This window comes from Trichosurus vulpecula, chromosome 5 (genome assembly GCF_011100635.1).
Source record: "Trichosurus vulpecula isolate mTriVul1 chromosome 5, mTriVul1.pri, whole genome shotgun sequence".
Classification (NCBI taxonomy): domain Eukaryota; kingdom Metazoa; phylum Chordata; class Mammalia; order Diprotodontia; family Phalangeridae; genus Trichosurus; species Trichosurus vulpecula.
The window spans coordinates 150,494,201-150,510,459 of record NC_050577.1 but is presented as its reverse complement, the minus strand read 5'-3'; the positions used below and the strand labels follow the sequence as shown (position 1 = coordinate 150,510,459).

The following is a 16,259-nucleotide window of genomic DNA, read 5'->3' as shown; positions in this document are numbered from 1 at the left end:
TGTGGCTGGTATTTTGGATTATATTTGCAATTTCACTGACATTGGAAAATCCATCTATCATGGCAGACAGGCACTTGCTCTGCAACTGTGGCTCTTCTGATTGACCATATCATCCTGCCTCTCTCTTTTGTGTTTATCATGAAGAAAAACTCAGCCACTTTATACACGAATTGGTGTTAGGAAAAATAACTAGGGTACTAAAGTTTATAAGCCTTAGGAGGACTAAACTTGGATTCATAAAAAAAATTGAGGCAAGCATCATCATCATCATCATCAAATTCATGAAAGAGACAAAGAAATACTCAAGAATGCTTGAGAATAGGAAAGGAACATGACTGCTTTACTTCTAGAGCTATGACATTGATAGTATTATCGAGGACTGAAAGTGAAAATCATGTGCCAGAAAATTATGTTCTGAGGGGCAGAACCTGAATGAAGCATACAGAAAAGCAGAGGTGAATCTGATTTCTCTCTTTTATCCATCAGATCAAGGAAGCATACTTGGGCTAGGCTACCTAGCAAGAGGTTGGATATATGATCCTAACCTTGGCTCAAACTATATCTTTTTGACTTTCAGGAGTTATGGCAGTTTAGTTGAGTGTTATCAATTCTTCTTCCTCCTCCTCCCGCCTCCCTCCCTCCATCTTCCTTTCCCTCTTCCTCTTTCTCTCCCTCCCTCTTTCTGTTTTTTTCTTTTTTTCTGGTGAGACCTGGCCTCCACATCTCACTAAGGCTGGAAGTAGAGACCTGATCCCACCCTGGTTGGTATGGGAACTTTGACCTGGGATGGTTTTCTTCTCCTGAGACAAGCTGGTGGGGCTCCTGCAGGCTCATCATATTAATGCCAAATTTACTTTGGCCTGTCCTGCCAAAGCTCCTAGGCTCAAGAGATCTGTCAGTCACAGCTTCCCTCAAAAACAGGTATTACAGATATGTGCCATGATGCCCATGCTTGACATAATAACATTTTCAACAAAAGTTTGGCTTGCCTTAACACTCTTTAATTTTAGTTGTAACATATTTTAGAAAAATAAAAAAGCAAAAAAAGTTAGTTATCAAGTGGATAAATAACCCAGGTAATAACAGAGAAAATAAATGATGCTTAATGAGCACAAAATCTCACTGGCTATTTCATTCTCTATGACAAAGCGCTCTGACAGTCATAAAAGTTGTCTTTTACTACATTAACTCTTTCAGTAGCATCACATTCAACCTTAGGCCTCAACAAAGCCCTGCAGAAATAAAGAAGCCCATTATAGAGGATAATCAAAGAAGCCACACTCTGATAAGTGTCAACGTGTGGATAAAATGCAAGGGAGGGAAATGGCAATGTTCATTTTATCCCATTTGCTGATCCTCATTAGCTGTGTCATTGAACATATTGTATGTCTGAATAAACCAAGCAATTTAAGCTCATCTATCGACTGTTTTAAGACATGTAAAACATCTCTTTTTACACTGCAACTGCATCTGTGTTCTGCCCAGTCTTAATGAAAATAGCCCAATTCTGATTTTAATTCCAAATATGCAGATTGATGCTTCAGCTTGAGTAAGCCAAAAATCTTTACTTTCATCCCTGTAAGAGATTTGCCCTTGGATTTAGCAGATTTACATTTTAACAGCCAGTTTTCCACAAAAGACTGAGAAGTGACTGCAGGATGCAAATTACACAGAGGGAAGGGGCTTGGGGTACAGGGATTTGAGACTGATTCAGAAAAAGTTGCTTGTCTCCAACCTTCTCCTTCAGGCAGTATTCCCTACAGTTTCAATCACACCTGCTACTATATCAGAGGTGGATATGGTGCTGAGACCCACACTACACAGGGGTCCTCTGTACCAGAGGATGCTTCTGTTCTCTCTTCCTAAGAATTCTTCTTCTAGAGTCTGCTCCTTAAAAACAATTATGAATTCTGTTCCCATTATTTAAATGGAACATTGAAGATAAAAGATTAACAAACAAGCAGAAATACATACTGTTCTTTATGTCTGAAGATGAGGCTACTGAATATATTACTTCAAATTCACAACATCAATCAGTTAACAGATATTGGCTGAGCAGCTGCTACATAGATTTTATTCTCTTGATACAAAGGAGGTATTATCAGTAAGCCACAGCACCGAATGCTTTGAGGAATACAAAGAAATATAAAACCTGGTCCCTGCCCTCAAGGAGATTATATTATATAGCTAGGGAGCGATAGACACGCAAAGATCATTAAATATGCAAGCCAACGAATGATAACTGCCACAACAAATACAAAGAAAGGGATCACTCTAAGCATGAATGCACCATGTTAGCTCTGTGGAGGAGATGGAATTGACATTAGATCTTAAGACATGGGTTGGGGGAGGTCTGGAGATAAGAGGAAGAAAGCACACCTGTGGAGAAGAGAAAAAAAAAAACAGGGGAGCACAAAACATGTTTAGAAGAGAGTGAATCTGGCCAGAAAGGTGGTTTTGTGTGGGATAGTCCTGGGAAATAAAGCAGGAAAAGTTCATGTGGGTGGATTGTACAAAATATCAAATGATAGGGCAAGGATTTTGGACATTATTCTTCTAAGTAATAGAGGTAATATAGCATGGGGATTAGAGAGTCAGTTGTGGAGTCAGAAAGACCTTAACACTTCTGATCCATTCAAGCTATGCAACCTTGGCCAAGTTACTTAACCATTCCATGCCCTAGGCTATGATATATTGCACAGAAGGTGCCAATTTTCATTAGTAGGGGAAGTTTCCTCACTGGACATGTCTGAATCCAATGAAATTACAGGTCTAGTGCTATCTCACCCTACTGGGACCTATTTATAGTTTTGGAACAGTGGAGTGACAGAAAAGAAGCCATATATTAGCAGGATTTGTTTAGTGGCACTGGGAAGGACAGAAAGTATGGAGAAGACGCTGAAGGCACAGAAACCAAGTAGAAAGCAGTCCAAGCAAATCTAAAATCATCAGGCTCATCAGGCAGGAATGAAGAGAAATGGGAGAGACACTATAAAGTAAGATTTTAGAGAGCAGACTGGATATGAAGAATGGAAGGAATTTACATGATTTGGATAAAAGGAGAAGAAAAGAAACCTCAAAGAAGATGCTACAGTTTTTCCTTGTGGTGACCTGCAGAATATTGGTGTCATTGATAGTCAGGTTAGTCAGTCAAGAAGCATTTATTAAGCTCCTACTATGTGGCAGGTACCATTATAAGCCCTGAGAATATAAAGAAAGGTAAAAGAATCAGTTCCTGCTCTCAAGGGACTCGAGTCCAATGCAGGAGACAATATGCAAACAACTATGTATAGAAAAATTATACAGGATAAATGGGAACTAATCAATAGAGGGAAGGTACTAGCATTAAGGAAGATCAAGAAAGGCTTCGTATAGAAGATATGATTTTAGCTGGAACTCGAAGGAAGCCAGAGAAGGCACAAAGGAGGAGGAAGGAGGTAGAGTATTCCAGACCTATGAAAATACCAAATCTGGAGATGGAGTGTCTTGTGCAAGGAACTTCAAGGGGGCCAGTGTCACTGGATTGCAGAGTACAATATGGGGAGGAAGGCTTAAGAAGATTGGAAAGGTAGAAGGGGACCAGGTTGTGAAGAGCTTTGAATGCCCCAAAGAGGATTTTTATATTTGATCTTGGAGGTGATAGTGAGCCACTGAAATGTATTGAATGGGGGGGTGGTAGTGGTGAAATGGTCAGATTTGAGCTTTGACAGTTGAGTAGAGGACGGACTGCGGTGAGGAAAGACTTGACTTAAGCAGATCCACCAGCAGGCTACCATGATAGGCAATTAAAAGGGGATGGGATCTTAGGCAATAGGGAAGGCAGGAAAAGAAGGGAGGTTGAGAGAAATGATGATTAACTTGGCCTTAGACAAAGATTACTTAATAGGCCTTCCATACTGCAATTTGTTTACTGGTTGGTTAGATTTCTCTGTAGGAGCTATCAAAGTTTGTTGGATTACTATATGCCAAGATCATCTGTTTGTTGCCATTCTTCTCCACTTCCATCTCCCTCTTCTACCCTCTCCAAGAGAATCAATTTTGAAATTTTTAATTATTTTATATTTTTATATTATTTTTTCTTTATCTATACTAACAAGTCTGTCACCTTATGAAAGTTTTTCTAGCTGTGCCAGACCATAATGACATTGCCCTGATCTGAAGTTTTCTTAAACCCATATCCAGGAATTTACAGTTTAGTGTTTTCTTGTTTTTTTTTAAACTTATGTTAACTTTGTATAGCCAATTAGATTGTAATTTTCCAGTAGGGAAATGACCATACTTTACACTTTTTATCTCTCTCACAGTGCCTACCATTCAGGGTACACAGAAAGTACTGAGTACTATGCAACATTATATTTTGAGTATATTTTGAACCTTGATGGGCTTTAGGTTCATGTTTATAGACCTTGTACGTTAACAAATAGACATTTATAGATAAGTTTTTTTATTTAAAAATGATTATAGACCTACTATTAAAACATTAATGCCATTAATTAAACTCACTCTTCAACTTGTTACATTTAAATAGTTGGAACATCTCCAGTTATCCTGATATATATCTGCCCACTGGACCTAGATGGCTCTGGAGCAGAAAGTGAGGCTGGTGACCTCCCTCACTCAAATCTAATTCAGTTGCAAGTCATGGCATCACCTGCCTGATGTTATGGTCCTCTTTGAGATCGAAGGACAAACCACAACCACAACATTTAAATAAATTACACTTAATTCACATGAAATATCATAGCTTTTCACCCACACTCTTTTTCCTCAACATGATTATTTACTCATCCATTAATTCATATTCATAGTTCTTCTTACCCAATTGTAGTTAGTTTTTACTCTAGTCTGGTTCTGACTTTTCACATTACATTTTTCATAAGTCTCTCCATATTTGCTTATTTTCCTCATTTTTGTCAATCTTAATTGTATAGTAATATTCCACTACATTCATGGACCACAGTTTATATAAATATTTCCCATCTGTTGGACATTTAGATAACTTACAAGTTTTTGTGAGTAAAAATAATGCTGCTATAAAAACAGCTTTCCCCTTGCTTTTTAAATATTATTTTCAGGGTATATTCCAAAGAATGAAATTGTTGGGCCAAAGCATATGATTATTTTTTTTTCTATTTTCTGTCATACTGGTTTCCAAATAGATTCCACTGGTTTGAAATTCCACCAGAAATGAATGAGTATGCCTGTTTCTATGTGATCCTGCCACTAGTTGATGTAAACAACCTCTGAAGCATATTACAACATCAGATACCAGATTTCTTACATTCTCAAACATGGCTGTATAAAATATATTGGATCAATCTAGCCCTGCTTCTAGCCCTACTGATAATGAAGACTACCTTGAATATAGTATCATCAACTCTACTCTGATTATCTATATCATGACTGGTATATTAATTCTCAAATTAACTTGTCTGTGTATCCAAACTCATTATTTTAATAGGAGAGTATAGATCAACTGACGGAAAGGTAGAAAGAAATATGTAAAAAGTTGTCCCTCAAGAGTTGATTTTATTACATGGTTAAAGCTTTAGTTAAATGCAGATGGGGAATGAGCATGAATACTTTTTCTCTCCTGGCAGTCAGCAGCTTGATATCACCCTCAGAATTCCTATTATCCTATATTTTGAAAACTTCCAGAACTGCTCAAGAGGCTTGGGCTGTGACAGAGGTAGGTCTAGGAAGCCCAATATAACAGAAAGACACCTAAATGAGCATTGGCTAATTTCAAGGCTCTCTAAGGATTCCTAGGGAACAGGTTCAACTCAAACTTGTAATCCTCCCACAATCCAATGAACACCTACAAGGGGTAGAAGGTGTCATGGAGGGAGGGATGGATCTCAGGGTAAGAAAGGAGAAGCGTTGTTCTACTTACTCGCAAAGATTTTCCAGAGATCTCCACTAGTAGTATTTTTTAAAAAATCAGTTAGAAGTATGTTCTAGCTTGAATTCAGTTTTACACTACCCAAAATATCATGTCTATAGTTTTAAAGTTATTGTTGCTTCCTTTCTCCTTAAGAAAATTTTTTAAAAGTTTAGGCCATCCTCTAAACAAAAGCCTAATTGACGTCTGTGGCATTTCAAGCTTGCTTGTATCCTCGGGTAAGTAGTTTTATATATCCCTAAAACTGTATTTCTTACATGTGGGAAATGCCCATGACTGATTATGAGGTGTGTACAACAGTGTATGGTTAAACAGACAGTCATTTATAGAATATTCACAGTATTTAGTGCTAATAGAAGAGAAACAAGCATTAAATAAAAATGGAAGATCCAAACTACCAATATCTAATCTTAATTTTATTTTTTTTTTAAAAAGTATGCATCAATTTATAGTAATTACTGTGTCTGTTGAAAAAAAATTACCTTCATTTCTAGCTCTTGGTTTGCTGCAGGTGGCACCAGGAGTTTTGCTTCCAATCTGTATATAAAACTGAACAAGTCTGGGAAAAACAAACAAAGTTTATTTAAGCCCAGGTGGAACTGGAATTAGCTGTCTTGTATCATTTCTACCTTTAAACAATTTCTCTAAGTTTTAAATATTTTTAAAACCCAAGTGCTTGTGGACACTAGAGAATGCCTGATTTGTAACAAGTCCAATCCTGTAGTCTTTTAGAATACTTCAAACTGCTGTTGTAATGTTAGTTCTTGAAGTAAAATGAACCTAAATTAAAAAAAATGTAAAGACAGTTCTGAGTTTATCAATTGTAGTTCTTTAAATAGACAATCATTTTGGTTCACTTAACTTTGTAAACTCAAATGAAAATTTGTGACATCCACAGCTAATGAGGTCCCAGGAAATAAGATGTTATTTTTTTTTCTACTTTTGATACTGGAAAGTTGAATTGTTAAACCCACTTCAGGCCAAATTACATTCTATAAGACTTGATGTGAGTTTTGGTGGCTCAGAGAGACAATAAAGGTTGTAAATTGAGATTAATATCCATGCAGATTTCCCTTTAATGCCTCAGTGATTTTGTGTACCAGTGCTTTCTACTTTTTCCCCTCCTCCTATCCTATTTAGAGAAGGGGAGAGATCTTTGAATTGACTAATATTTCATCTAGATTTCTGGATGGGTGTAAAACTTGGATTGTAAACAATACATATGTTGCATTGTTTTATTTTTACAATATATATATCACAAGCTACATATATGTATATATTGTAAACAATAGATAAAGATATCTTCTATTTTTATTTTTTTCCTGCATTCTGTTCCTTAGTAGAAAACTGGCATTTAGCTTTTAATTAAATTAACTTTTACCAGTAGGTGTCACTGTAGGCATTTTCCCAAGACATCAGAATTAATGACGTCCGGTTTAGAATTCGAAGTTGCCAAGCCCTGTGGCTATTTCACTAAAGAATCACCCATACCACAATCTTCAATTTATTATAAAAGAAAAGTTGTGTCTCTCCCTCCCGCTTTCTTACAAAGTTTACTCATGGGCAGTTGGAGAAATGGCTATTAGTGTTTACTGGGATTTTTTTGTGTGCAGAATCTTGATGGGACTCTTCCATTCATGAGGTTTTGTTACCACAATGAGGAAGGTAGAGGACGTGAGCAGTAATGGCAGGAAAGCAGCAGTTGGTGCCAATGGTCCTAATGAAGGCACCAGCCTCCCTATGTGATTGAAGCTACTGAAAGCAGATTGCAAAAACAGAGATGGTCCAAGCCACTGGGCTGGTATTTTCTACACGGGCCTTCATACTGTGACTATAAAGTTAGGTATGTTGGCAAGAAACAATGCAAAGGAGCCAGGGGAAACCTCACTGTAAGAAAGCAAGTTTGTCAGCTCTGATTATCTGGGCATTGTATCTTTCTGTGTCTGCCTGTCATATTCCTCTAAGGCATGGATCTCTCTGGGAGTCTGATAAAGCCCACGGAACTCTTTTCAGAAAATTGTTTTTAAATGCATCAAATAAAATAAACAGGATTATAAAGCAAGTCAATTATACCGAAATGTAGCTATCAAAATGTTTAGAAAAAAAAAACATCCCCCAAGTCCAAAACAAGTTTATAGACTACAGGTTAAGAGCTCATGTTCTTAGGTCTTCATTGGAAATATGCTGCAGCCTATTGCTATCTACCATTTGTCTTTCCATTACCCCTTTGAGACCCAAACTTCAATTTTTTGGAGACTGTAGTATTACAAAATTTAAAAAAAATGAAGTATAACCAGGAAAGTATCTATGTTTGAAAAGATGTTTGTTTTTCATTGAAAAATTTGACTTTGTTAGAAACAATGTAATCTGCAAAACGCTGAGAAGATGAAAATGTAATTGGGAAATGTTTAACAAAATACATAAAAATACAATACAGCATAAATGATGTTAATTTGTGATTTTCTAAGTTAATACATGGCTCTCTAGTATCTATTTTGATAGAGTTTAACTCTACTGATTTCTTGTTTAGTTCTGGGTCTATCTGCATCTGGGTTTTAATGCCTTGTCCCACTGCAGTGGTCAGCCAGATACTGATCAATGTACTGCCATCTATTTCTAGGTCAACAATTATTTACGCAAACATAAAATAAGCATTTTTCATAAAAAGAGTCCATGTTCTAAGTCAAATAGCTCTTTGAGGGAGATGCTATCATTTTTTGAACCAAATAATCAGTTGCACGGGATCTTAAGCAAAGAGTATAGCACAGGATTGGGCAATCTGTTACATGATGAACACCACGTGCATTGAGAGGCAGTATTAATTTTCTATTAACCTGATATTTGTTGTATCCAGAGGAACGGTTCTTGCTTCCCTTTTGCCAGGCCCGTTGAAGTAGAGAGATTTCCCATCACTGAGTGTTCCACAGCCTGTTCCCACCTGACCTCCAGTTATCTTGTACCAGAGAGGGCTGAGTTTTCCCTCAAACCTGTCGAACATCTCACTGTGATTAGGCACATTAGACACACAGGTTCCATGTGAGGCTTCAAAAAACAAGAAAGAAAGAAAAAAAATACTTAGGAAATACTTTGTTGAAGTTGTGAAATGTTAGAGGCAGATTCAGAACATGGCAAAAAGGTACTTTGCATCATATTATTATGGAAATAGCATAAAAATAAAAGTTTATATTTCTAAATTGCCAAGAGTCATCATTATCATTGCTACCACAATTAATAAATGAGATTATTTGTACCTCCAGATAATGTTTTATTGTGAAGAGAGACATAAGGGATTTCTCAGTTCACGATACTGTGACACAAGTTTTGTAAATTGAGGAGAAATAGGTTAAACTTGGTGTGTATACAACAATTAAACATGCTGAATTGCTGCTCTCCTTAAATAGAAGATTCATCAGGGTGGCAAATGAAATTGGTTGAGTCGATCACAGCTTTAAAAGAAAAAAACACACAAAAACCCCTACCATCCCTGAAATCACAAGTGAACAGCATTCCCTGTAGAAGGCCTGTCACAACGTACATTTGTTTCTGGTTATATGCCATCTCCAGGACAGGGAACTAAGTACCAGAGAAATCTTTTTGAAGCCCCTCCAAATATTTTCTACAGCAACCTTTTAAAGTTTAGTCTTTTTTCCCTATCCTCCTCTTTAATCTCAGCTGCTTTTCCAGAATCAATATCCAAAGTTACAGTCTGAACACATTACTCTTGTATGTTCTCTTGTAAAGTTCCCTTTCAGCAGTACTAGATATATTGACCAATCAATTGCAGTTGTCTTAAGAAAATATTTTTTTCCAACGAAATTTATGTCAGCAGAGTTCTCTTTTTTTCTGTCCAGAACAACAATATTTATCAGATTCAAAGATCTTGTTCTTCTCCTCCTTGCCCTGGTTTCTATGATTCTTAGTTTTAGAGGAGAATACTAAAGTCTGAATTTGACTTAATCAGGGTTGGATTATTATTAAAACACATACCTGTCCCACCTCCCTACCCAAAAACCACAAGAGCAACAACAAAACTATTCTTACCTGTATAACCCAAATCACAGAAACAAACCCCTGAAACACAGTCCCCATGGCCACTGCAGTAATTGGGACAAGGCTCAGAGATATAAACTCCATCTAGCCCAAATGGGGGAGCAGTTTTCTGGGTACTACTCTCCTGGATCCAGCGGAATCTGGTTTTGCTGTTGGAAAAAAAAAACCAAGAGATTTGTTGTTATTGCTATTATTTGTTCCACTTGTGAAGTGGCTAATTGTTATGCTGACCAAAAATTAATTCTTAGATAGGTCTGGCAAATTCAGGAGAAATTGACATGCTCTGACTACCTCACCATACCACTCTTCTTCCCAACTCAGTGTAGCCCAGTACATGGAGAATGGTGGTAGTGGCGAGAGTGGAGGGGTGGAAGCTGAGAGACAATGTGCTGTCCCACAAACATAGACTGATGGACATTCAGTTGAGTAATAGAGAGTGGAAAGAGGAAAATCAAATATAAATTGAATGGGATATTAGATCATATGGTCACATGAGTGTGATCATAATATCATATTTCATATTATAGGATTGTATAAGTCAACACTCCTCTATCCCTGTCCATTTACCTCATTCCTTACATCTTTCTCATTCATTCCTTCATTCATTTATCAAACAAATATTTATTAAAGTTCTACTGAGATACTGTAATAGGCACTTAGGGCACAAAATACATATAAGATTAACTCTGCTCAAGGACTTTACAACAAAATTTGGGGGAGGGATGGTAGACAGATAACTATGACATGAGAAAGAATAAGACAAAGGACCAATTCAGGTAAAGTACTGTGAAAAACATGCAGAGGCAAAGTTAGTTTTCACTTGGAATAGAATGTTGGGAAGGCTTCAGGGAGGAAGTAGCATCTGGACAGAAGAGAAGGACTTAAAAGCATGGAAATAAGAAGAATCTATTCTAGATACAAGACATGGTGTAAGCAAAAGCACTGAAAAACATGAATGAGAGATGAAGGGAAATTCCTCTTGGCTAGAATGTGGAGTAGGTAAATGAGAGCAGTATTAATTAAACCTGAATTAAAAGCTGGAAAGGTGTAACAGAAGGTAAATTGTGAAGGTAAACGAGTTTCATTAGCAGAGTATGCTTTTATTTGGTAGACAATAGTATGTCACTGAAGGGGTGTGTGTGTGTGTGTGTGTGTGTGTGTGTGTGTGTGGTGTTTGTAAGTGGAGGAGAGACCTTAACAAAAGAGCGTATCAGGAAGGTTAGATGGGCAATAGAATGAAAGATAATTTGGAGAAGAGATAGGCTGTAGGAAGGAGAACAGTAAGGAGTCTTATGATAAACCAGGCAAGAAGAGATTAAAAAGACTAATTGCAGTGAGAATGTCAAGTGGATGATGGATATGAGGAAGATTGTGGAGGTGGAATCATTGGTTCTCGGTATTCTTTACAACTGAAAGAGGAGACAAGAGGGATAGGGTAAGTGAAAAAAGGAGGGAGGAAAGGAAAGAGAGAGAGACACACAGAAAGAGAGAGAAAAAGGAAAGAAGAACGAGTATTATTCCAAGGTTATGAATGAATGCCTGGAAGGATAATGGCTCTATTTAAAGAAATTTGGAATGCAGGGAGAGAGAAGACATTGGAATGAACAGGAAGAATTCATGAAGGACATGCTGAGTTTGAGGTGTCATTTAGACATCTAGCAATTATTCAGAAATATAAAGCTACAGCTTTGTGGAGAGGTTGAAGGTGGTGATATAGATTTGGAGTCGTCAGCTTAGAGGAGAGGATTAAAGCTTATAGATTCAGTGGGAGAGGGATCATGGGAGAAGGTTCAGGGGGATAAGGTTGAGTGGGAAAACTCTGAGGTGGAAAAGGAAAAAGGAGGAGCACTGATAGAAATCCTATTTGGATATTTTTGCAGTGGTGAAGAAGGTCAGAGATTGAATCTGGGGAGGAGAATTTGGGAAGACTCAAGAGGTAGAAGAAGGATGTGAGTTGAAAGACTTGTGTTCAAGGAAGAGAAGCATAAGGATTCGGGGAGGAGAATGTGAGCAGAAGGGCCAGAGAAGGAGAAAGTAGGAACAGAGTAAAGAGAAGGAAGTTGATGAAATAAGGAAAAGAAGCTGAGAGTGGTTGTCAAGATACTAACAGGAGTTAATGAGAATAATTTGCCAGAGAACTTAGCTACAAGAGATACTAGCAAGAATGACAAAAGATTGACAAAATGGCATCCTTCGAGAAACCTTTCCTATATCCTCAAGATACTAGTTCCCAATGCTTCCCCACCTGAAATTATTTTATATTTACAGCACAGTGCCTGGCACATAATGCTTAATAAATTTCCTCTCTCTTCTCTTCCTTCCCCTATCCCTCCTCTCCCCCTCTGTCTCTTCCTCTTTCTCTCTTCCCCTTCCCCCACCACCTTCATATCTGCTTATTTTATATACATGTTGTCCCTTGAAGACAACATATTTTTATCTTTGCATCCCTATTGGCCAAAACACTGCTTCCATATAGAAGAAGCTTAGTATTTGTTCAATTTAATAGAATCTCTGTTCTAGGTGCAGGCCAGTCTTCATCTTGAAAGAGAAAATAAAGGGGATTGAGGATCTCACCTCCACTCTCTAGGTTATTTGGGAGAATGGATTTTCTTAAAAAGTGAAAACAAAGAAAGAAAAAGAATTGACAAAGTACAAGGTCATCTTGACCTCATCAGGTTTGAAGATGCTATAATGACATAAAGAGGAGAAGGGGAATAAGGATCACTAAACACCTGGCTTTGTTAAGTAACAGATATAGGACTCTTCCTGAAGTGGAGGAAGAGGGAGCCTTAAGAAGAAGCAGCTGCTTGTTTTCAAAGGAATGATGATACTGATCTGCAGGGGAGACATCATTCAGGAAAGAGAGAAGAAGAGATGAGTATTAGTGGTGTTTGGTGATTTCCTGGGGCAGTTAATTGTCAACTTGATAATAAAGGTAGAAAAGACCATATGGTCTTCCCTGGGCATAGAAGTAGCATTTGGTGCAGAACCTTATAAGCCTTGTCAAATCTGATGACTACTACCCACTTCTGGTGATCTACCCAATCACCCATAATCATGGAAAGCTCTGCTAAGGAAATGATATCTTGGGTAATAAATTGAAGGCATTAAAGTCACAATTTGTATTATTATCATTGTAAGGGCTTGAAAAGTGAAAGGAAGATCTGGGAAGTGGTGAAAAAGATGGTGTCTAAGAAAAGGATTCTGGGACATAGTGGGAGGAATAAGAGGCTCCTGGACAGGGAGAGAGTACATTCAATTTGAACTGGTGGGACTGTTTTTTCCTAGGGCCTTGCAAATCTCATCAAAATGTTGTGAACTGAAAAAACAGGAAAAATTTCTTACATATATCCATCAACCTCTCTCTCTTTCTATATATATATACATTCATATATATATACATACAGATATATATAATAAACACACACACATACAGACACGCACATATATATATATATATATATATATATATATATATATATATATTTATATATCTATCATAGAGAGAAGCTACAACATAGGAAGTCAAAAATCCCAGAAAGAGATTGCCACAAAACTCATGGCTCCAAGTGTCAAAAGGATGGTTAATCAACAGGGCAAACCAGAAATCCCAACATGAAGAGGCAAATTTGACATCAATGATATGGGTGAAGCTTGGGATTAGAGGATCATAGGTATAGAGCTAGGTGAAACCTGAGGGGTCATCTAGTCTAACCCTCTCAATTTACAAATAAGGAAACAGATACAAAGGTGGAGGAACTTATACAAGTTCAAATAAGTGGAAGAGCTAGGGGCTTGTGTAATGGGAATATGGCACAGGAAGGGTATATTTTATTCAGAAGAGTCAGTACAGTTGAAGAGGTTATGGCAGGCAGAATAACATTGTCTACTATGAAGATATAATTAGCTGAAGAAATCAAGGAAACGTAATACAGGGCAAGGGAAGAATACCTATACTATAAATTGTATCAATACTATGAAGTATTTGGGTGCAGATGACAAGAAAGCTATTTTCATCAATGAATACAACAGATCACTTGGACAGAAAGAAGAAATAGATCATGATGCTGGCATGATATCATTACTTAGTATTGATGGGGGACATTCTCTAAAACACTTATTGGATTTCTCCCCCTCTGCCAAAAATAAATGAATGAATAAAAAGGAATTTATTAAATTCTTACTATTTCTTGACATATCCTAATGATTATTCCCTACTAATGGAATGAGGGCAACCAAAGAGAGGAAGCTTTAGGTCAGTGAATCTGATTTTGATTTCTAGAAAAAAATCAATAATTGTATTTATTATTATAAAGATATGTCTGTATAATCTGTGCCTAGAAGTATTCTGTGTGTAGAGAAGTAGTCATCACAAAGAATCAGGGCAGCTTCAGTAAGAATAGGTCATGCCAGAATAAACTAATTGTATTTTTTGACAGGATTCCCAGATCAGGGAAATGTTCTAGAAAAGCATTTGCCTAAATTTTAACAAAGCATTTGACAAAGTCTCTTATCCTCTGAGTGTTGTTCTTTAGTAAATAGGAGTAGAAAATATGACAGTTTAATGAAGGCTGCCACTTAGGGCAGGAGATGAGGACTTAGATGTTCAAATAATTTTTATCCTTCCCCATCACTGAAGTGAAAATAGCAGGAAAAATGGAGAAATTATGTATGTAAATATAGCCACACGATGATGTTTCTGATTCTTAAAGAGTTTTTAGCCACTTAACAATCAGTGAACTGCAAATCTTTTTTTTTATTGTTATTCTAAATCATTTAGTCTTGGCAAACACGCTGAATTTAACAAACACCTGTTGTTTACTAGCTTCAAAAATTTTAAGGGATTCAGATTGACTTTTGAGAAGCCTGTCCTGTCTGTAAATGCTTCAAAGAGATACCCAGTAAGTTCCTGTTTAGGCGCCTAAATGGGAAAAGGTATATACATTTTTTCTCCAGGGGAGAAAATTTAAAAAAGTGAACAGGTATCATCTTAGAACATTTGTTGTTGTTGTTGAGTTCTTTCAGTTGTGTCCAAGTCTCTGTGATCCTATTCGGAGTTTTCTTGGCAGGAGTGGTTTGCCATTTCCGTCTCCAGATCATTTTGTAGATGAAGAAACTGAAGCAAACAGGGTTAAGTGACTTGCCCAGGGTCACTCAACTAATAAATGTCTGAGGGTACATTTGAACTTGGGTTATCCTGATTTCAGGGCCTGATCTATCCAATGCACCACCTAGATGCCCTTTAGAACATTAAAGTAGCCCAAAGGAAAAATATAACTAATTCAGACTGTTGTCTTCAAGAAGCAAAGTGTATTACTTGGATTCAAAAGTACTAGGAAGTTTTGGTTAAGGGGTTCATTATTATGTTGAAAAAGTGAGAGTATTTCATAGGACCATGTTTGTAGAGCTATAAGGAAGCTCATAGATAAACCTAGTTCAACCTCCTCATTTTACACAAGAATATTGAAGGCAAGAGAAGTTTAATAACATGCACAGAATCCAACAGAAAATAAGTTACAGAGTATGAATTAGACTCAAGTCCTATGACTTTGAATTCAGTGCTCTTCTTCCTACAGCATTCACGTAGTAGTGGAATGGTGTGGTGAGCTAGGCTCTTTAGCCAAGGGGCAGTTAGAATGCTAGGCCTGGAGTCAGGAAAATTTGAGTTCAAATCCTGCCTCAGACACTTACTAGCTATGTGACCCTGGGCAAGTCACTTAATCCTGTTTGCCTCAGTTTTATCTGTAAAATGAGCTGGAGAAGAAAATGATAAACTGCTCCAGTATCTTTGCCAAGAAAACTCCGAAAGAGGTCATGAAGAGTCAAACATAACTGAAATGACTGAACAACAACCAATCAACCAAACAACCAAATTTATCTTATCCCCTGATATTGATCCATTGCCTGTATCAGGGGCTCAACTATTTTTATTTCATAGACTATTTTGGTAGTCTGGTAGGATTTTTGATAACTGTATTTCATTTATATTGAAATTTGAATAAAGTTTTCTATATATATATATTTGATAACTATTTCAATATGATCTAAATGCAGTTTAAAATATACATATATACATGTATATGCATGTGTGTATATGTGTATATAAGTACACATATGTGTGTACTCATACACATATGACAGGTATATATGTATATACATATACATGATATATATTCACGCATGATTTGTGTATGTATGTGTATAATATAAAGTCACAAGTTTAGAGACCCCTGGTCTAGATGGATATCTCAGTAAAAAGGCTCTTTCTCTGCTCTAGGAAGTCATATTGAAAGGATCTATTATTTTT

At 36.9% G+C, this 16,259-nt stretch overlaps 1 protein-coding gene across 2 annotated transcripts in view; it reads right to left on the bottom strand.

Annotated features, from left to right (window-relative positions):
• Window positions 1-16,259, bottom strand: part of RELN (reelin) — a 560,642-nt gene that overhangs the window by 110,584 nt on the left and 433,799 nt on the right. For both annotated transcript variants that reach the window (XM_036762107.1, XM_036762108.1), the window contains exons 29-31: window positions 9,944-10,101; window positions 8,737-8,944; window positions 6,385-6,461 (exon numbers count right to left, since the gene is read on the bottom strand). In XM_036762107.1, coding sequence (XP_036618002.1) covers window positions 6,385-6,461; window positions 8,737-8,944; window positions 9,944-10,101 — 443 coding nt within the window. The remainder of the gene's footprint in view (window positions 1-6,384; window positions 6,462-8,736; window positions 8,945-9,943; window positions 10,102-16,259) is intronic.